Genomic DNA, 20,036 nt, shown 5'->3' with positions numbered 1-20,036 from the left:
CCAAGCCATAGAGTACGGTGAACTTGAGCTCAGTGCACTGGTAATTCCCAGATAACTGTCCTGACATGAGACTGTAGGTTTTATCCTCCAACAGGCTAAACTGGAGTTTGTGTCTCCTGAGGACAGGAGAAAGGAGGCCATGACAAAAATCACCAGCGTTCTTCTTTTTTTGGGAACATGGGTTGTAATCATGATGCTGATTTTTCAGCCTCGCTTTGTTTAGGCCCTTTGTCATGTAGTGGCCTCCACTCCAATTCTGGGCTCAGCCTGGGACCTGCTTTGGATAAGTGACATGTGTTAGCTCTAAGCCTAGACCTCAAGAGGCCTTGTGTATTTCCACTTGGTCTCTTGCAGCTGTGCCGTCACCATGAGAACATGCCCCATCCAGCCTGCTACGGGACGAGAGGCACACGGGGCAGAGCCAAGGCCAGCCTAGATCTGCCAAGAGGCAACTGACCCCAAGACACGTGAGAAGACCCAGCCAAGATCAGCAGAGCTGCCTAGCTGACCCCAGCTGCATGAGCAAAACACACTTATTGTGGGACGCCACTGTGGTTTTGCAGTTGTTTGTTAGCAGCATTATTGTGGTAATGGACTACTGATGCAGTGACAAAATATAACAGTGAGAATCAAGTAAGTACTGAAGCTGGTTCTTTGAAAAATACCAATTAAATTAACACTGGTGAGACTAATGGAAAAAAAGACACAAATACAAAATACCAGGAATAAAACACAGAAACATAGGGGACATCTATAAAGTAAGACGGTAGATATAAACCCATAAGAACATTAAATGTAAATGAATGAAATACTATAATTAAAAGACAACAGTTGTCACACTAGATAAAAATAACAACAACCAAACTTATGCTGTTTGTAAGAGACACATCTAACATGTAAGGAAATAGGAAGGATGAAAATAAAAGAGTGGATAGAGATATAACATGCAAATATGAATCAAAGAAAGCAGGTGTGGCCATATTAAAATCAGAAAAAGTAGGCTTTAAGGCAAAAAATTTTCACTAGAGATAAAGAAGGACACTTCATAACTGATTTATTTTAAGTTCAGGGAAGACATAATGACTTAAAAATTATGCACCTAATAACATAGACTCAAAATACATAATTAAAAATTATAGACTATGAATGGAAATTGGTACATCCACAATCAAAGCAGGAGACTTTAACAGACCTCTCATGAATTGATGAAACAACTGATGAAGTCAAAAGGATAAAATATTTGACATTATTATCAAACGTGACTGATTCATATAGAACCCTGTACCTAACAACTAAGGATATACACTTTTTTCATGGACTCCAGGAACATTTACCAAAATAGACCATATGCTGAACAAAATTTAAAGGGTCAAAATCACACAGAGTAGGTTCTCTGACTTTAGTGCAATTAAGCTAAAAGCTAGTGATAGAAAGATAACGAGACTATCCAAATAGACAGAGAAAACGTGGTATGTACAAACAATGGAATATTAATCAGTCTTAAAGAGAAGGAACTCCTGCAACATGTGACGATATGGATAAACCTTGAACATATTATGCTAGGTGAAATAAGTCAGTCACAGGAGGGCAAATACTACATGATTTCACTTATATGTGGTATCTAAAAGTCAAACCCATAGAAGCAGTAAAATGGTAGTTGCCAGGGGTTGGGGGGCGGGGGAAATAAGGAGATGCTATTCAAAAGTGTAAAGTGCAGTAACGCAAGATGAGTAAGTTCTAGATCTGCTGAAAACACTGTGACTGTAGTTAACACAAATCCAGTATACACTTAAAAATTTAAGAAAGTAATTCTCATGTTAGGTGTTCTTACCATAATAAAAAAATATTTTAAAAAGATAAATAGGATATCCCCATATGTTTGGGAGTAAATATTCTTTTAAATAACTTATGAGCCGAAGAATAAATAAAATGAAATTTCAAAAATGTTGATAATGAGTACATTATAAAACAAAACTTGTAAGGTGCAGCTAAATCCAAGCATAGAGGAATACTTATAGTTTAAACACTCATTTTAGAAAAGAACAACAACTGAAAATCAACGAGGGGGCTTCCCTGGTGGCGCAGTGGTTAAGAATCCACCTGCGAATGCAGGGGACACAGGTTTGAGCCCTGGTCCAGGAAGATCCCACACGCCGTGGAGCAACTAACCCCGTGTGCCACAACTACTGAGTCTGCGCTCTAGAGCCTCAGAGACACAACTACTGAGACCACGCACCACAATTGCTGAAGCCCGCACGCCTAGAGCCCATGCTCCGCAACAAGCCACCACAATGAGAAGCCAGCGCACTGCAATGAAGAGTAGTCCCTGCTCTCCACAAATGGAGAAAGCCTGCGTGCAGCAACAAAAACCCAACTCAGCCCAAAATAAATAAATTTAAAAATAAAAAAAAAGTAGTGAAGAATCCCAAAACTCAACCCACAAATACAATATGGGCAATTGATTTACGCAAAGGTGGCACTATAACAAGGGAAATGATGACCTTTTCAGTAAATGGTGCTTGGTCAATTGGCTATCCATACTCTTTAAATGAAACAATTCCTCTGCCACAGCATGCATGAAAATCAATTCCGTGTGGATGGTAGATCTAAATGTGAAAGGCACACCAACATGAAGTGAGGAATTGAGCAAAGTTGTCTAGGACCCATTCTTCACTACCACACCCCAAGACTGTCTACAACCCGAGTTATGCTAAATTAAGTAATAAACACTTAGCAAACTTCTAAATCATTTCTAAAGAAGATAAAACATTAAAACATTCACTACTAAGTTTAAGTTTATATACTTTTGGCTTCTTTTTTTTTTTTTTTTTACAGAGGGGTTAAAGATATTTGGATCTATTAATGAAGCTATTTGGATATGCTACATCAAAAAATTGTGCTGTAAAGAAGCATATACCTCTAAAAATTATGAAATTCATGAAATTTGCTAGTCTGCTAGGAAATGCTAGCATATGACAGACAATCCACAATTGTCTACGTCCTCATTTTCTCTGTAAAATGAAGGCTATAATGGTTAAAAATTAGAATCAACATATATAATTGAAATTACTAGAAATATTAAGGATAAAGGGAAACAATTTTGTATGAAAAATATGCAAGGAATGTAGAATGTGTTTTTGTTAAGGTGAAAAAGAAAGAAATTGACTCATTTCAGAATAAGAAAGGGAAGGAATAGGACAAAACCTGAATGATACAGAAAGCTGTAGAAGGTTTATGGAAAGAAATTTTATGTTAAGTGGTTGGTCAAAGCTGGTAAAGGTTGGACGGATTTACTTATAAGGTTTCTTTTTTTAATGAGCTTTTAGTATCAATAACACTTGAATGCAAAACTAGAGTTTGGCTTTTCCTCTTTTAAAACAACAAAGTCTTCTTGGGTTATTGGTCTACTATAATGAGACATCGCAAAGATTTTTATTTACCTTTTAAGTAATCTGCCTAGGAAACAAAGACTCTATGTCTTATTAGAATAATTTCCTGTGCTTTATGTGGACCTTTATTATGTCCTTGACTAAGAGAACTAAGTCTTCTTGCTTTTAAAAGAGCTAAGGTTTGTTTGTTTTTACAACCATCTCACCTCCTATAGTTACTTTTAGATTCTTTATTGTTACCTTGATTAAATAGGTAACTAGGTATTTTTTCATAGTGACTTGTGGTCCTATAAAATCAGGTGTTCAAACCTTTTAAGGTGTTTGACAACCTTTGGTATTTTGTCTTCCCCAAATCAAATCCTAAATAAAAGCTTGATCCTGAATTGATTTTCCAGAGAGCCCCCTTGGAAAATCTCAAAGGATTTGTTCTTTTAGCTTGTAAAAGACAGATATCAGAAATTAATAGATGTGTGAAGACCTAAATGTAAGGCCAGACACTATCAAACTCTTAGAGGAAAACATAGGCAGAACACTCTATGAGACAAATCACAGCAAGATCCTTTTTGACCCACCTCCTAGAGAAATGGAAATAAAAACAAAAATAAACGAATGGGACCTAATGAAACTTAAAAACTTTTGCACAGCAAAGGAAACCATAAACAAGATGAAAAGACAACCCTCAGAATGGGAGAAAAGATTTGCAAATGAAGCAACTGACAAAGGATTAATCTCCAAAATTTATAAGCAGCTTATGTAGCTCAACATCAAAAAACAAACAACCCAATCCAAAAATGGGCAGAAGACCTAAATAGGCATTTCTCCAAAGAAGATACACAGATGGCCAAAAAACACATGAAAGAATGCTTAACATCATTAAGCATTGCATTAGAGAAATGCAAATCAAAACTACAATGAGATATCATCTCACACCAGTCAGAATAGCCATCATCAAAAAATCTACAAACAATAAATGCTGGACAGGGTGTGGAGAAAAGGGAACCCTCTTGCACTGTTGGTGGGAATGTAAATTGATACAGCCACTATGGACAACAGTATGGAGGTTCCTTAAAAAACTAAAAATAGAACTACCATACCACCCAGCAATCCCACTACTGGGCATATACCCTGAGAAAACCATAATTCAAAAAGAGTCATGTACCAAAATGTTCACTGCAGCTCTATTTACAATAGCTAGGACATGGAAGCAACCTAAGTGTCCATCAACAGATGAATGGATAAAGAAGATGTGGTACATATACACAATGGAATATTACTCAGCCATAAAAAGAAAAGAAATTGAGCTATTTGTAGTAAGGTGGATGGACCTAGAGTCTGTCATACAGAGTGAAGTAAGTCAGAGAGAGAAAAACAAATACCATATGCTAACACATATATATGGAATCTAAAAAAAAAAAAATTGGTCATGAAAAACCTAGGGGCAAGATGGGAATAAAGACACAGACCTACTAGAGAATGGACTTGAGGATATGGGGAGGGGGAAGGGTAAGCTGAGACAAAGCGAGAGAGTGGCATGGCCATATATACACTACCAAACGTAAAATAGATAGCTAGTGGAAAGCAGTCGCATAGCATGGGGAGATCAGCTCGGCGCTTGGTGACCACCTAGAGGGGTGGGATAGGGAGGGTGGGAGGGAGGGAGACGCAAGAGGGAAGAGATATGGGGACATATGTATATGTATAACTGATTCACTTTGTTATAAAGCAGAAACTAACACACCATTGTAAAGCAATTATACTCCAATAAAGATGTTAAAAAAAAAAAAGAGAACAGAATGAACATAACTATGGCACACCCATATGCTGCCACCAAACAAAATGAGGAAAGAAAAAAATAGATGTGTGGAGTTGCATGAAAAGTTCCTGTCAAACAGGAACAGATGCTTAACTTTCCCTAGGTTATATTTGTATGGGCAAGTGTTATTAATATAAATATTTCAGGAATTATATGAAGTGCCTAGGAATTTGTCAATGTCCTTGCAGTCCATATGTCCCAGTACTGCTTTGCCTGATATTAAATAAGAAAAACATAATGTTACCAATATGCCAGTTATTATTTTAAAATGTAGTATGCCACAGAAACAACCACATTTCCTTGTCAACTGAGTAATTTTTAAATGAACTCTCATAAGATCTTTAGCCACAGCCATTTAAGTCTTTTGTCATCCACAAATAGTTATTGCTTTACTCTGATGATTTCCTGAAAGCTCTTGCAATCAGCTACAAGCCAGAAGGTTTGTCTTCAACAAAAGGAACTGTCTTGGAGACCTAGGGTAAAGGAACTATGCAAGGTACTATGGAGGACAGGTTCTGGTGGCATTGTTTAAATACCTCTGAGATAATATCAGTGGACAGAGTAAGGATTTACAAAACTCTCATGAGGAAGCCGATGGGTTCATGAAACTGCAAACCCAAGATCAAGCAGGACAAGAATTAATTACATGGTACTAAATGAACTGATGAAGGATAATTAAGTTTTTGTTTAAAATTTTGTTCCTGGATTTGGGGACTTCCCTGGTGGTCCAGTGGTTAAGAATCTGCCTTCCAATGCAGGGGATGTGGGTTTGATCCCTGGTCCGGGAACTAAGACCCCACGTGCTGCAGGGCAACTAAGCCTGCGTGCTGCAACTACTGAGCCAGTGTGCTCTGGAGCCCGTGTGCCACAACTAGAGAGCCCACGCACCACAATGAAAGACCCTGCATACCGCAACAAAGATCCTGAGTGCCGCAACTAAGACCTAACGCAGCCAAATAATAAAACAAAACACAAACAAACCAAAAAAAAAAGAGAAGGCAGAGAAAGAGTGGAAGACAAGAAAAGAAACAAAGAACAAGGGCAATGAATAGAACCAACAGTTACAAATAAGGGAAATATTGATTGAACTATACCACTAAAAAAATAATAAAATAAAATAAAATAATAAAATAAAATTTTTTCCTGGATTTAAGGAACCACTTTCTTTTTCTCTTAAGCTATTTTTTAAGGTTTTTTTTTTTAATTTATTTGATTACACCGGGTCTTATCTGCAGCAGGCGGGCTTCTTAGTTGCAGCTTGCCAGCTCCTTAGCTGTAGCATGAGAACTCTTAGTTGTGGCATGCGTGTGGGATCTGGTTCCCTGACCAGGGATAGCACCCAGGCCCCCTGCATTGGGAGCTTGGAATCTTAACCACTGTGCCACCAGAGAAGTCCCTCTTAAGCTATTTTTAACTTACAACAATTTAATAAATTATACTTTGTTTTAGTTTTTCATTTCTGGTTTATTGAAGTATAGTTGATTTACAATATTTTATTAGTTCAGGTTTACAACAGTGATTCAATATTTTTATAGATTATACTCCATTTAAAGTTGTTACCAAGTAATGACTATATTTCTCCATACTATACAGTATATCCTTGTTACTTAAACACAATTCATACGTCTTAATCCCATAGCCCTATCTTGCCCCTCTACTTCCCTTTTCTCACTGGTAAACACTAGTTTAAATTATACTTTTATAAACAGAAATGAAATATTTATATTTTTCTCTCTGCCTGATCCCTCCAGAAATCAGAAACTCTTATTTAGTATTCTCATTCTCATGACAATATAGCTGTTATCACAGGTTTAATAAGAATCTGTCCTCCTTGTAATAGAACATAACTGGGAACGTTGGTTATATGACCAAGGCTTTGATTAAAATGTCATATTTGAGAATGATGTGTATAGAATCTAATATGACCAGACAGTTTTAAGGAACTAGGTTGATTTACGGAGCTAAGGCTTACAAATCCCTCTTGGGTATCTAGTGCCTGGCTTACAGGTTTCCCAGCATTACAAGTGAGTAAAGAAGGATATTTTGGGGGACCTTGAGAAGACGGAAATTCACCCAAATCTATAGGTATTGCAAGTGAAATCTGGTGGTGAGTTCTTGGCTTGGCCTCCTAGCCTTGAGAAGCTTTTAAAAGTCCAATGTAAGCCTCCTCAAAATTCCAGCAAAGCAGGCTTTCTGCTCCTCCCCAGTCAATACTGCGTTTTCTTCTGCAGTGCCAGCATGTTCCTGAGTCACAGTGGTGAAGCTGAGAGAAAACAGATTTGGCCATATTGGGTACCTGGTCACCAGAGCTCCTTTTAACTCTGGCAAAATGGATATGGTCACCATCAATGATCCCTTCATTGACCTCAACTATATAGTCCACATTTCCAGTATGATTCTGCCCATGGCAGCAAGTTCAATGGTTTAATGGCACAATCCCATTAGCATTAAAAGCCCTATAGAACCTTCCATATTTTCCCATTGAAGCCCTAACTAACCCTCCCCCACCCCTTTGATTAAGTTGGTACATACACCTTTACTCCTGGCTATTCAGTGAGTTACACACCACTACAGAGTACTCCTGCATGTGTAATTAACTTTTCTCCTGTTAATCTGTTTACTGTCAGTTAATTTGCAGGTGCCTGACCACTTGGACCTGAGTTGACAGAGGAAAAGTTTTTCTTTCCAACAAATGCTTTTATATCAGACAAGAGAGAAATGAAAATAAATTAATCAAGCAGCTAGAATAGGAAGAACAAAACAAGGCCAAATTAAGGGAAAGGAGGTCATAGGATTAAAAGCAGATATTAATAAATTCAAAAAGAAATAAACCCACAAACTTGACAGATAAATTGAAAAGCAAGCTCTTTGAAAAAGCCAATCAAGCAAAAGAAACTTTAAAAAAAAGCAAGAAAGAAAGGTTAAAAAGCAAAAACAACCTTAGGGAGAAGAAAGAGCTATAACCAGCTACAGCAGAGAAAAAATTGTAGGTAGAGCTCCAGCCTGGGCCCTTGGAAGCTGGGTCCATGCAGTTTGCAAGCATCCTAGTTAGAGGCTGCAGCAGAGCCTGCCTGTGTGAAGGCTATTTTGGTTGCAAGGAGAGTCTGGAACCATTTCCTTGACATGAACCATGCAGCAGCGATTATGAGGCTGAAGCTGGATCAGGCACAGATGTGCTGACTCTCTGAGAAACCACGCGTGTCATTAATCCGGGGAGACAGCAACAGCACCTGTGGTGGGAAGCCAAGCTGAATCTCCCAGGTGGGGTTAAAATAGGACCAGCAAATTGAAGTTGCTGATTCCGAGTGAGAATCAAGAGAGAGCCGAACAGAGAGGTCAGGAATAAAGGAGTTATTATAGAACTCTGCACAGGCTGGGGTAAGCGAAAATAATTTTCATTTTTTACCTACAAGAGTCACTTTAATCAAGTGATCCAAGTGACACACATCAGCAGTGGAACAGGCTGAAAATGTGTAACACCAGAGAGGATGCAATGAGAACCCATCTCTCCCACCATAGTCCTGCCAAATGTGCACAACATGAATCCCATCATGGGAAACATCAGACAAACACAAACGGAAGCACATTCTACAAAATTAGGGGCCGATAATCTTCAAAAGTGTTTAGGTCGTGAAAGTTAAGGGAAGACAGGAACTGCTCCAAAATGAAAGGTAATACAACAACTAAATGCAGCTTGTCATTCTGGACTGGACATTTTTGCTAGCAAGGGCATTATTGGAACAAATGGAGAAACCTGAATGAGGTCTGGGATTGTGGATTAGATGGTAGTAACATATGCAAGTTAATTGCTTGACTTTGATGGATGTCTGAGGCTCACTGAAGTAGTGACTACTACACTCACTGAGGTAGTCACAGGTGAGTCAGCATCATGTCAGCAACTCACTTGCAAATGGTTCAGGAAGGAAAAAAAGTACCCGCAACTTTTCTGTAAAGTTAAGATTGTTTTCATATTTTAAAAAACAGAAACGAAAGAAAAGCCTTGCCTTAGTGTCACTTCTGTGACTAGGTCCATGTTGTCATTTTCTTAGACAGTTTTACCCACACTTCAATTCACGTCGCGTTTATTTTTTTCACGTAAGATTATATCGTACCCATTTCCCTTCACTGTCTGTAAACTTTTTAAAGGCTACTGCACAGCCGTACAGTGAATACTCACAAGTTTAGCCATCCCTCTGTTAAGGGAGATTTGGGTTTTTTTAATTTGTCTGTTTATTTGGATATTTTCTGTTCGTTCATTTTTAGTATTATGATTAAGCTTAGGGAAAAGTCTTGAATGTGTATCTTTTTACAGATTCAGGATTATTTCCTCAGACTTGTTACAGTTGAGGTCAAAGAATATGAGCACTTAATGGATTCTGGTAGCCATTTCTGGACCGTATTCCAGAAATACAACCTTCACAGCTGTCAGAAACCGAGGACTAGTTGCCAAGCTTCTTGCCTAGAACCGAGCATCTTAATTACAACACATATTTAAAACTTAGTAGGCAACAGCGGGGAGAAAAAGGTCTTGGGTTTTAACGCGCATTTTAGTTTTATGGAAGCTGAATATTTTCCCACACTTAGTATGAATAATTTTTTGTATAGTTAGTTTTGTGATTTACTTATGTTTCTCTTTTCTCTAAAATATTTTATGTAGATTGAAATCAGCACTCAATAAAAAAAGACAAGTTTTTTTCCAAACGGAGTTGGAGACATAATATATAGAAAGCTGAAATAACTTTCTAGGCCCAAGGTGGAGCCACTCCTGCCCAGGGTGGGGATGAGGGCGTGCCAGGTCAGCAAACCAAAACTTGGGTCACTTTCGTGTCCCGGTAAAATGCAACACGACCAGAAATGCAGTCGATCCTTCAGTCAATCCCCAACCGCCGACCCAACCCTGGATCTTCTCACCCCAAACAAGGGTGACTGCAGGACCCCAGCCAATCAGGTATTTTCTCTTCCTTGTTCTTTATTCTTTATCCTATAAAAGCTTCCTGCTTTCTCGCCCATTTTGCAGTTCTCTGAAAAGAGACTGTCTACTTCATGAAGTGTTAAATAAAGTTTGTTTATATCACCTAAATTGTCTTCTTTAATCATTTTAACAGTATATATATATATACTGCTATATACATATGTGTTTGTGTATGTATATATACATATACAAACATACACACTGGAGATACATATATATGTAGACCCACCACTGTACACTAATCATTTTTTAACCTTCGTATACTAAATGATGCTTTTCTAGAAATATCTAATTTCCTAAAGTTGATTCAAAAGAAATAGAAAATCTGAATGTATGAGTAACCTTGAGGGGAAATGGAACATCGTGAAACATGAACCTGAAGTTGGAACCAGCGTCCAAGGTGACTGTCCCTGGTCTTCCACTGAGTGAGCCCACGTGCTCCTGGAAGTCTGAAAACACCCAAAGCCAGAGCGCTATGCAGAGGAGAAAAGGTTTGCAACCCCTTAATGAAATTAACCGGCTTCATGTTGAGCTTAGAATTAATACGTTTTCCTTTGTTGCCACGTGCAAAGACTGATTTTTAGCAATTGCCTCTTCAGTTGCTTCGCTTGCTTGGATTAAACTTGCTCCGTGATATTTTAAGAGTCGTCAAAACCCCTGTGTAAACAGACACAGAACTCACAGTGACCCAAGTGCAATGGGTGCAGCCCGCCGAGAGCCAATTTAATCAAGGGGGAATTCAGAGTATTCATCACAAGCAATTGATTTTCAAGAGAAAAGTCAGCAGGATCAAACAGCCTGTTGGGATGAAAACCCTCTGAATCACCCCTACCACCGTATTTTCTAGCAACTAACTCCTGACTCCATATAGTGTAAGAGCCAAATTACTATAATTATCCTGCAACACAAGTGCCATATCAACATTATTTTAAACATGGATTTTTTGCATAATCTTTCATTATTATCATTCAGTCTCCCATTTGGAAATATAAAACAACAACAAAGCGCGATCTACCCCCAAAAGAAGAAAGGTCACCAGAGAGAACAAATAAAAGGGCTATTTACATGTGAATGTACTAAGAGAGGGGTGTTTTACAGTCAAATACACTCTTGAAATTCATTAAATGCCTTCTCCCCTGCTTCATAAATATGGGCAAAAGACACATCGCCTACTGAGAAAATAATCCCAGTACATAATGATCATAACGAATATAAATAATGCCACTTTTCTTTCAAAGACCTCCAGGTCCTATATACAAATGCATTTGTATTTCGACCACTGAGAAACGAATCTGCTTGGTGACGAGCGCAGCAGAATCATCACTTAACCAGTGGCTCCCAGTGCTGAGGAGAGTAGGAACGTGGCTCCCAGTCATCCTGTGCTCTGCGTAATAACGGAGTCTTCAGAGGGTACCCTCATTTGTTGCTGCTGTTTTTAAAGACATTCAAAAGGGCTTAGAAACCAGTATCTGAATGAAGGTGGAAAATCAGCACTAGGTTTTATTAAATAATCAAAAGGCTTCCGGGGCAATGACCCTGACAAGATTGATTTCAAGTCTGGATGGCCTCCTTCCTGGTATGTTACCAGCCCAAGGGTTCCACCCAGGGAACCCATGCAAGAGTTTATACTGTTGATGAAGTAAAAATTCGTATTCTAAGGCAAGTCATGGAAAATTTAAACATAAACATTTTTCTCTGCCCCTTGTTCTCCTCTCTCCCCTCTGCTGTGTATCGACATTATGCATGGACCAGACCTCCCCATTGGCAGAAGTACCTGCTCAACCATAAACAGTGACATTCTCCCCGCACCCACAAGACAACTCCTTAAAAGGTAACATTCCTTCTTGACCTTGTAAGGGATCACAGTGACCCACCACTTTGTACTTAAAGATCTGGACTGTGCAAACTCTCTACATCATTTAACGTACAGCCCCTCTGTCTCAAAAACCTGTGTAATTGTGCTTTGACCTCTAAGGGGTAAAACAGTTCTCAGAGCTTTCTGAGAGGTTGTTCCTGGGTTATAATCCTCAGTTTGGCTCCAATAAAATTTCCCATTTCTTTCTTAGATTGACTGATTAATTTTTCGTTGACACCGCCAACCTTGGAGATAATCATGTCAGCCTGGGCATAAGTCTGGAATTATTTATTTGTTTTGTCAACATCTTTAACAAAGCGTTAGAACTCACACAGTTACTTCTAGAAAACCAAAGTTGGCAAGAGTGGCTCAAGTTTTAGAAGGACGCAATTTTGTTACCTTCATATACTAAAAAGACATTTGGTGGTTAAAAAAGATGCAATTTAAATTGTGGCAAACGTGAGTCAGTGTATCAGGCTTTCATGAGCATGGGTAGAAGCAAGCAAGTAGAAGGGACCTTGTTGCCACGATCGGCATTATCACCATACAGCCTTGACCGCAGGGCTCCAGAGAACCGCTGACACAGGATTCTAGGTGCTGCACATTGAATCGTGTCCCCACAAAACTCGTGTTTAACCCCCACCCCCTGATACCTCAGAATGTGACTAAATGTGGAGAAAGGGCCTTTAAAGAGATAAAGTAATATGAGGTCAGCTGGCTGGGCCCTTAAGCCAATGTGACCGGTGTCCTTATAAGAAGAGGAGATTAGGACACAGACAGGAACAAAAGGGAAAACCACGTGAAGACGCGAGGAAAAGAATCTCCAAGCCATGGAGAGCGACCTCAGAAGAAACCAACCCTGCTGACACCTTGATCTCAGATTTCTATATTTCCAGAACTGTGAGAAAGTGAATTTATGTTGTTTAAGCCCCCTGGTCTGTGGTACTCTGCTAAAACAGCCCGAGCAAACGTATACAGAGTCCTAGTGGGTCACTAGTTCAATAACTACTGAACGTACCAGGTGGTAAATACATGGTCTGAGATACAGAATGCAAACCTCTTGGCAGAAATACTACTATGCTCTGTAGATGAGTATTTCATCCACATTTGGAATCCAAGTTAAAAGAAGAATAAACTAAAACAGAAAGCCACCCAGGCATATAAAATCTAACCTTAGGAAGAGAGGCTAGAAGACCTGGGCTATCACTATTCAATAAATCAGACTCGGTTTAGCCATTGTTTCTTAGCCCTGCCATCTTTGTTCCAGACATTTCCTCGCCCTGCGGAGGAGAGACCCTGAGGTAAGAAGCAAGTGTAAGTTCCATGAAAGAAATTTAAACAAGACACAAAGAAACATTTCCTGACAGCAAGAGTGATTTTCTTTCATTTAAAAGGCAACATTGCTATGTTTTTGGATGGAAATGTTATGAAAATTATATTTCAAAGGGCCTTTTAACTGTAGAGTAAGGGACTTGCCTGGTGGCGCAGTGGTTAAGAATCTGCCTGCTAATGCAGGGGACACAGGTTCGAGCCCTGGTCCGGGAAGATCCCACATGCCACAGAGCAACAAAGCCCGTGCACCACAACTACTGAGCCTGCGCTCTAGAGCCCACGAGCCACCACTACTGAGCCCGTGCGCCTAGAGCCTGCACTCTGCAACAAGAGAAGCCACCACAATGAGAAGCCCTCGCACCACAACAAAGAGGAGCCCCCGCTTGTCACAACTAGAGAAAGCCCACGTGCGCAACGAAGACCCAAGCAGCCAAGAATAAATAAACTTAAAAAAATTTAAAAATAATAAAATAAAATAAATGTAGAGTAAGCAGCACTTTTCCTGGGTGGGTTGGTTATAAGGAGCTGCCCTGGATGTTCTTCGGGACACCCACGATTCTGTTGTATGAAATTGTATTTCTCCCTGCCAAGGGCACGTCGAGGTCACAGAGACTCTGTGTGGTGGACCCCATGTACGTACTGAGATGCACCTTTCAGGGCTCTTTCAAAACCGAGACTCCCACTCCCCAGGTCACACCAGCCGTGTGACAAACAAAAGTTTTGTCTTTCACTTGCTTTCAGTTTTTTCATTTTAACTGGTAAATGTGCCGATGCCAATACAGCTGTGGAAATGCAGGCTGTGCCCTATTTTGCCTTCTGCATCATCAAGAAAATGGCCAGCTCACTCTGGTTCCAAAGTCTTTATTGTGATGATGCAGTCAACAGAAGACAGCCTGATGTGCCGTCGCTGGGCAGGGCCAGTGGTGGACCCAACTATTGTCTTGAACCACTGTATTGTCGCTGAAGGAAAATATGCATAAACTATCAGCATACGGTCGCCACTGCGTGTTCACTAAGCTTTCAGACTCTTGCCATTTGCGGGATCTTGGATTTCATTTCGCACAATCTCCCACACAAGCAGAAAGCCCTTTCCTGAGCAGCTATGACTCTTTATGAATTCTTCCAATATTTGGGGAACTTGCTACTTCTAAACTAGGTACTCTGCTTAATAAAAAATAAACTTTTACTAGATTTTCCTTATACTGGGACAAAATCTGCATCCTTATGAGGCAGGAGATAGATGGGTCCCAGGCTGAGCAGCTGGAGTTTGTCCCCTGTGGACAGATACTCCAAGATAGAGATAATAGCAGGAGGCTAACAGGAGAGGCTGAGCCCCGCCCAGATAAGAGATAGGGACCACATATTTCTCATTCTCAAGGTCAAGGAGAACTTCCGGACTATACATGTGCAGAAAGCCTCCTTGGAAGTCAAAAGGGGAGTGATATCAACCTACCCATAGGCCTCCCCACTAGAATCCATCTTGACTAAGAGATGCGCATGCACACATGGGAGGACCCTGAGATAAACCAAATATGGACTCAGAACCAGGCAAAGCAAGATGATTGGCCAAAGGAAACCCAGAAGAAATGCCCCACATAAGTGACTTAAACTACCACCCTCTCTCTCAGTCTGCCCGTGTGTCTATTCACACGTACTCTCTTTCCTCCTAATAAACACTTTTTTTTTTTACTACTTTCCATCTTTGTGGGAATTCATTTCTGCAAAGCCAAAGGGGCAGGGTCTTGTCACTGGATATTGGTCTAGTGGCTAGGATTCAGAGCTCTCACTGCTGTGGCCCAACCTTGATTCCCGGTCAGGGAATCAAAATCCTGCTTCAAGCCGCTGCAGGCCGAGGCCACCCGAGATCACTTTGACTTTGTTCACATTGGTTCCAGTTTAGTCCCAAGGTTTAGTAGATAAAAACCCAAATTTACAAGTGTGTGTAATAGTTTGTATATGGCGAATAGGTGACTAAAAAAATGGGATCACTTAAAAATTATTCAAGTAAAATGCAAAATGAATGTGTATGGTTACACTTTTTAGATCCAATGGAAACTTCTGATACTGCTGAAATGATGAGATAGCAAGCCAATCACAATGTATGCAGTAGCTAAAGAAGGGGGACCACTGTGTGAGCTCAGGAATGTCGAGCCGTGACATTGTTATTCTGCTTGGAAGGGTGGAGGTTCATGTGAAATAGCAAGTCTCACGGCTGGTGGGAAAAGAGCAGACCTTGAGTTCAGGATTTGAGAACAAGAGTTTATTTGGGAAGTGACTCCAGGAAGCACAGTAGGGTGGTGAGGAAGAGAGAATGGGAAAGGAAGGCAGCTAACAAAACACATGTCATCACACGGATCACCAGCTGGAGGTGATCCTGGAGGAACGTTGAGAAACAGCAAAAAACTCGTGTCTCAGAATTATCCCACCCTAGGGGTGAGGGAGCTGGGGTATTTATACCCCGACTCCTGTCAGTTGTGTGTAAATAAATGTTTTCACAGCTGGTGGGAAAAGACTAGACCAGCAGTGTCTTGGGGTGTGTTCTCTCAGAGGCACAGTCTGAGTCAAGGATTCAAGCACAACTGTTTACTTGGGAGTTGGTGGAGAAAGTAGCAGTAGGGGTGCAGGGACAAGAAATAGGGAAGCAGAGGTTGCTCCTGGGGTGTCAATGTCCTGGCACTTCCAGCCTGCCTCTGGAGCAGGGCAGAGTGGCCTCACATGGTTCTGGCAAATCCCACAGACACAGAGGTGGAGATTCTAGAAGTTGGAAGTTTTCAAAGCACTCACGTGCACGCGCATACACATAGACGTCACCTAGAACTCCTAAAAGTGATAACTCATTAAATAACTCATTGAAGTGAAAAAATTGATCATGTATTTGTGTAGTAGGCCCACCATTGGAGTTTTCAATCACAGCCACCCTAGATAAGAAGTCACCTTGCCAAGCTGAAGCCTCAGTTGGGTTCTGGGTCAGCCCCTGTTGAGCTGTAACACCTTTTGGGAATGTGGGCAGGTGTCACCTTTCCTAGCTCTCCTACATCAAGTTATGAGGATAAAATGAGATGATATATACAGAAATCCTTTGAAAAGTAAAAAGCATAAACAAAATTGAAGGCATAGGGCATAATGGTGTGTGCCCAATGAAACAAGCATTTTAGTTCATATTTTAGAGAAATTATATTTCCTTTAACTTGAGACTTTCATCAGAAAAAGAAAATGGACAGATCATAGGACATTTCAGATTTTCTCTGGAGTCTCATTCTTTGCTGCTGTTGATGGGAAGATCGCAGCAAAATGTGCTGATGACTCTTTTCTTAGATATAATGAGCTGCTGACGATTTGTGAATCCATTCCTGAGTTATTCGGAAGTCTACAATAGTGCTCCCTAGTGACAACTTCGTAATCACCTTCGCATCAGTGAAAATAAAGCTGGATTTTCAGAAATAAACAAGGCACACAAAATAACAAGAGAAGTTTTCCTATCTCCTTTACTTACCATCCTGTTCTAGATCAACTAATTTTAAGTAAAAATATTAAAGGTGGTAGAGAGAAGTAAGACTTCTTTCAGCTTCCATATCTCTGGGGCTTTTTGCTAGACAGAGGTACTAGATAGATTATGTGTGTTTTGAAGTCCAGGGTTCAGCCGAAATTTTGAATTTTGTTCCTGCCCATAAAGTTTCTAAGATGGGAACTTCCCAGTCATTCTATGTAACATCAGAGCCACTCAGAAACATACTGGAAAGGGCTATATCTTTTCAATTTATTTTTAATAATGACAACAGTCACGGGGGGAGGAAAAACGACTTCAATTTTTTCAAAACTTACTCTGTGTTTGGCACACAGACCTAAGGACATCATGTAGATTCTAACGTTTAATCTTCCCAACAACTCTTTGGGTTCGATACTATTTTTATCTCCATCTTAGACATGAGAAAACTGAGCCATAAAACTTATTTAATGGTGCCTTCAAGAAGAATTTATATTGTGTTGATACATTCGAAAGTGACAGTGATAACTTTTTGTTCAGGACTGTCTCATGCTGAAAAGTCCTTCAGAACTCTCCTGTGTCTCTGCTGAGAAGCAAGGGCTAGCCAGCCTTCACCATTAGACAATAAAGACCTCAAAAGCTCTCTTTCGGGAAGAGCACCGTCATCAGTACAAAAGGGAATCACATCTCCAGCTTCAGCTCTGCAAGCTCTTTGTAACGACTGTGAACATTCAGACGAGCTCCCTGCACTTGGTTTCCCATCCAGAGGATAAGATCTGCCAAACCCACACCTGCCGTTGTTTAGATCAACAAGTCTCCTGCTTGTCAATCGTGTCCCCAACACGCTCCTCTTCCTGTTTTTTGAACAGTCTTGGTAGAATCTCTCAGACACAAGAAAGCAGAGCAATTCAAAATGCCCCGATTTTAACCTGGGAAGACTCAACTAGGTGAAAGGCCAATCACAAAGTGATAATAATGACCGCTCAAGATGATGGTCCATGCTGACTGAGTGCTAACTTTGCCCGAGACACTGAATAAAGCCCTGGACGTGAGTGATCTCGGCGAGACCCCATGTGGGAGGTATTACTACTATTCCTATTTTACAAATGAGGAAACCCACATTTGGAGAACTGAATTTACATGCTCTCCTTGCATCTGCCTGATTTAAGAACCAAAACACTTAACCTCAAAGATACTCATGGATGCAGGAAGACCTCATTAAAATACCAAAATTTGAGATGACCTAGTTTCACTTGGTGAAAACCCTAATACAGACATTATTTTAGAATCAGTGCAAGTATTGACTACTTGCAATAGACCTGTATAACATAATAATTTGTTGAAGACATAAACACAGAAGCTCTAACTGCTGGGATTAAAACTTAAAGGCATATATGAAAAAGAAAATATATGTATATATATACACATATATGTATAACTGAATATATATGTATATGTATAACTGAATCACTTTGCTGTACACCTGAAACTAACACAACATTGTAAATCAGCTATATATTTCAATTTTTTTTAAATTTAGAAAAGAAAAAACTTAATATAATTTCTCGAGTTCTTGACTTGAAAAATTCACTCATCATATTCAGGTTTTGTGTTGTACGTGTGTGTCTGAGTAAACTCCTGAAATGCTATCAGTTATTTCCCCACAGCTTACCTCTAACAATGAACATCCTGAAGGTAGATGTTCTGAATTCAGGAAACCTTCAGTGGCAAGGCCGCAGTGCACCCTTGACTCCCTGTGCTCACAGATACATGCACAAGGATGAGATGGACCAGGAACTACTCCTCAGAGGGGACTGGAGACAGAGCTATAGTAGGTGCCACCTAGTTCCGGCACTTAGCCAGGAGCACAGCACAGCATGTAAAGCTTGAATTCCTGACACGCTCCTTTGACGGCCACTGTACCTGAACTTCCTTGAACGCGTAGCTCTTGGGGTGGCTCCAGGACGTCATCGGGATGCGGGGTGCAGAGTCCGTGGAAGGGCCCCAAGTCAAAGCACTCATGCAGGAGCTGCATGTTCACTCTCGAGCACACGCTCATGAACCCGACGGCTACACCTTCCACCTGAAACGTCCAAAACATCTCATGACTGTCTGACCTCAGGTGAATGCTCATCACGAAACTCCCAGGAGCCCCAGCCCATGGGCACCTGGAGATGTCTGAGGGAGGGAGCAGCCCTAGTGTCCAAAGCAATGCACGGCATACAGGACAGGCTCGAAAAACGATGCCGTGGACGACCACTGTGGGCACTCCCAGAGGTGGGTATATAACTTAGGGAGGCCACCAGGATGTTCTTTAGGGAAAACTCTTTGGAACTTTGCCCAGACAACGCCCCTGCCTGCCCCATATCCCTTTATTGCCCCACTGCAAGCCCAGCCCTCCCATCCACTCTCCTCCCCTCCACAATGCGGTTCTCAGGAAGACTGGCCATTGTTCCAGTGGCCATCTGGTTGATCCTCGGTTCAGAGAAAGTTCATGGTCTTTCACTCCTCATCAGGTAGGAATGCTTCGATCTTCTTAAACTCATTTATTTTTTTGATTGGATGGTCTCACGGGGAGGAGACGTGAGGAAGGAGGTTTGGTGGGAAGCTTTGAGTGAAATAAACTCATTGCACCTGTTCACCAGATGTGTCTGACCTACAACTGCATCACCTCCCAGCACCCTACCTGATTCTGAACCTCTTGCAATGGCCCTCATCATTTTAGGCCTTTGATGAGGAATACATAAGTGGGAAGATGAGGGTGACAGTGTGACATAATATTCAGTCTTCATCCCTCACTCCTGTCACAAAGCTCCTAAAACACCTGTAATTTCCTGAGAGGAGCATCTTTTGTTTTTCATAATTAAGTCCCTTTCAATCACACCTGAGTTTACACTAAAGAGGTGACTTTCGGAGCATGGGAGCTAGTTACCAGAGGAATCAACCTTGTGATTAGAAGGTTGGAACTTTCAGCCCCGTCCCCTCGACCTCTGGGAAGGGGAAGGGGGCTGGAGATTGAGTTCAACCACCAGTGGCCAATGATTTAATCAGTTGTTAATGGAACCACCAGAGAAACCCCTAAACGATGGGGTTCAGGATCTTCCGGGCTGGTGAACACACTGAGGTGCTGGGCAGCGGTGAGCCCAGAGAGGGCATGGAAGCTCCCCGCCCCCTCCTCCCCACCTCCCCCC

At 40.8% G+C, this 20,036-nt stretch overlaps 1 protein-coding gene across 2 annotated transcripts in view; it reads right to left on the bottom strand.

Moving 5' to 3' along the window:
* CFAP61 (cilia and flagella associated protein 61) overlaps positions 1-20,036 on the bottom strand; it is a 255,126-nt gene that overhangs the window by 193,888 nt on the left and 41,202 nt on the right. For both annotated transcript variants that reach the window (XR_010935095.1, XM_067707353.1), the window contains exon 8: positions 18,769-18,928. Coding sequence is in view for 1 of the 2 variants with exons in the window: in XM_067707353.1 (XP_067563454.1) it covers positions 18,769-18,928 (160 nt within the window). In the remaining variant the exon portion in view is untranslated. The remainder of the gene's footprint in view (positions 1-18,768; positions 18,929-20,036) is intronic.

This window comes from Pseudorca crassidens, chromosome 15 (genome assembly GCF_039906515.1).
Source record: "Pseudorca crassidens isolate mPseCra1 chromosome 15, mPseCra1.hap1, whole genome shotgun sequence".
Classification (NCBI taxonomy): domain Eukaryota; kingdom Metazoa; phylum Chordata; class Mammalia; order Artiodactyla; family Delphinidae; genus Pseudorca; species Pseudorca crassidens.
This window is presented reverse-complemented; position numbering and strand designations above follow the sequence as displayed.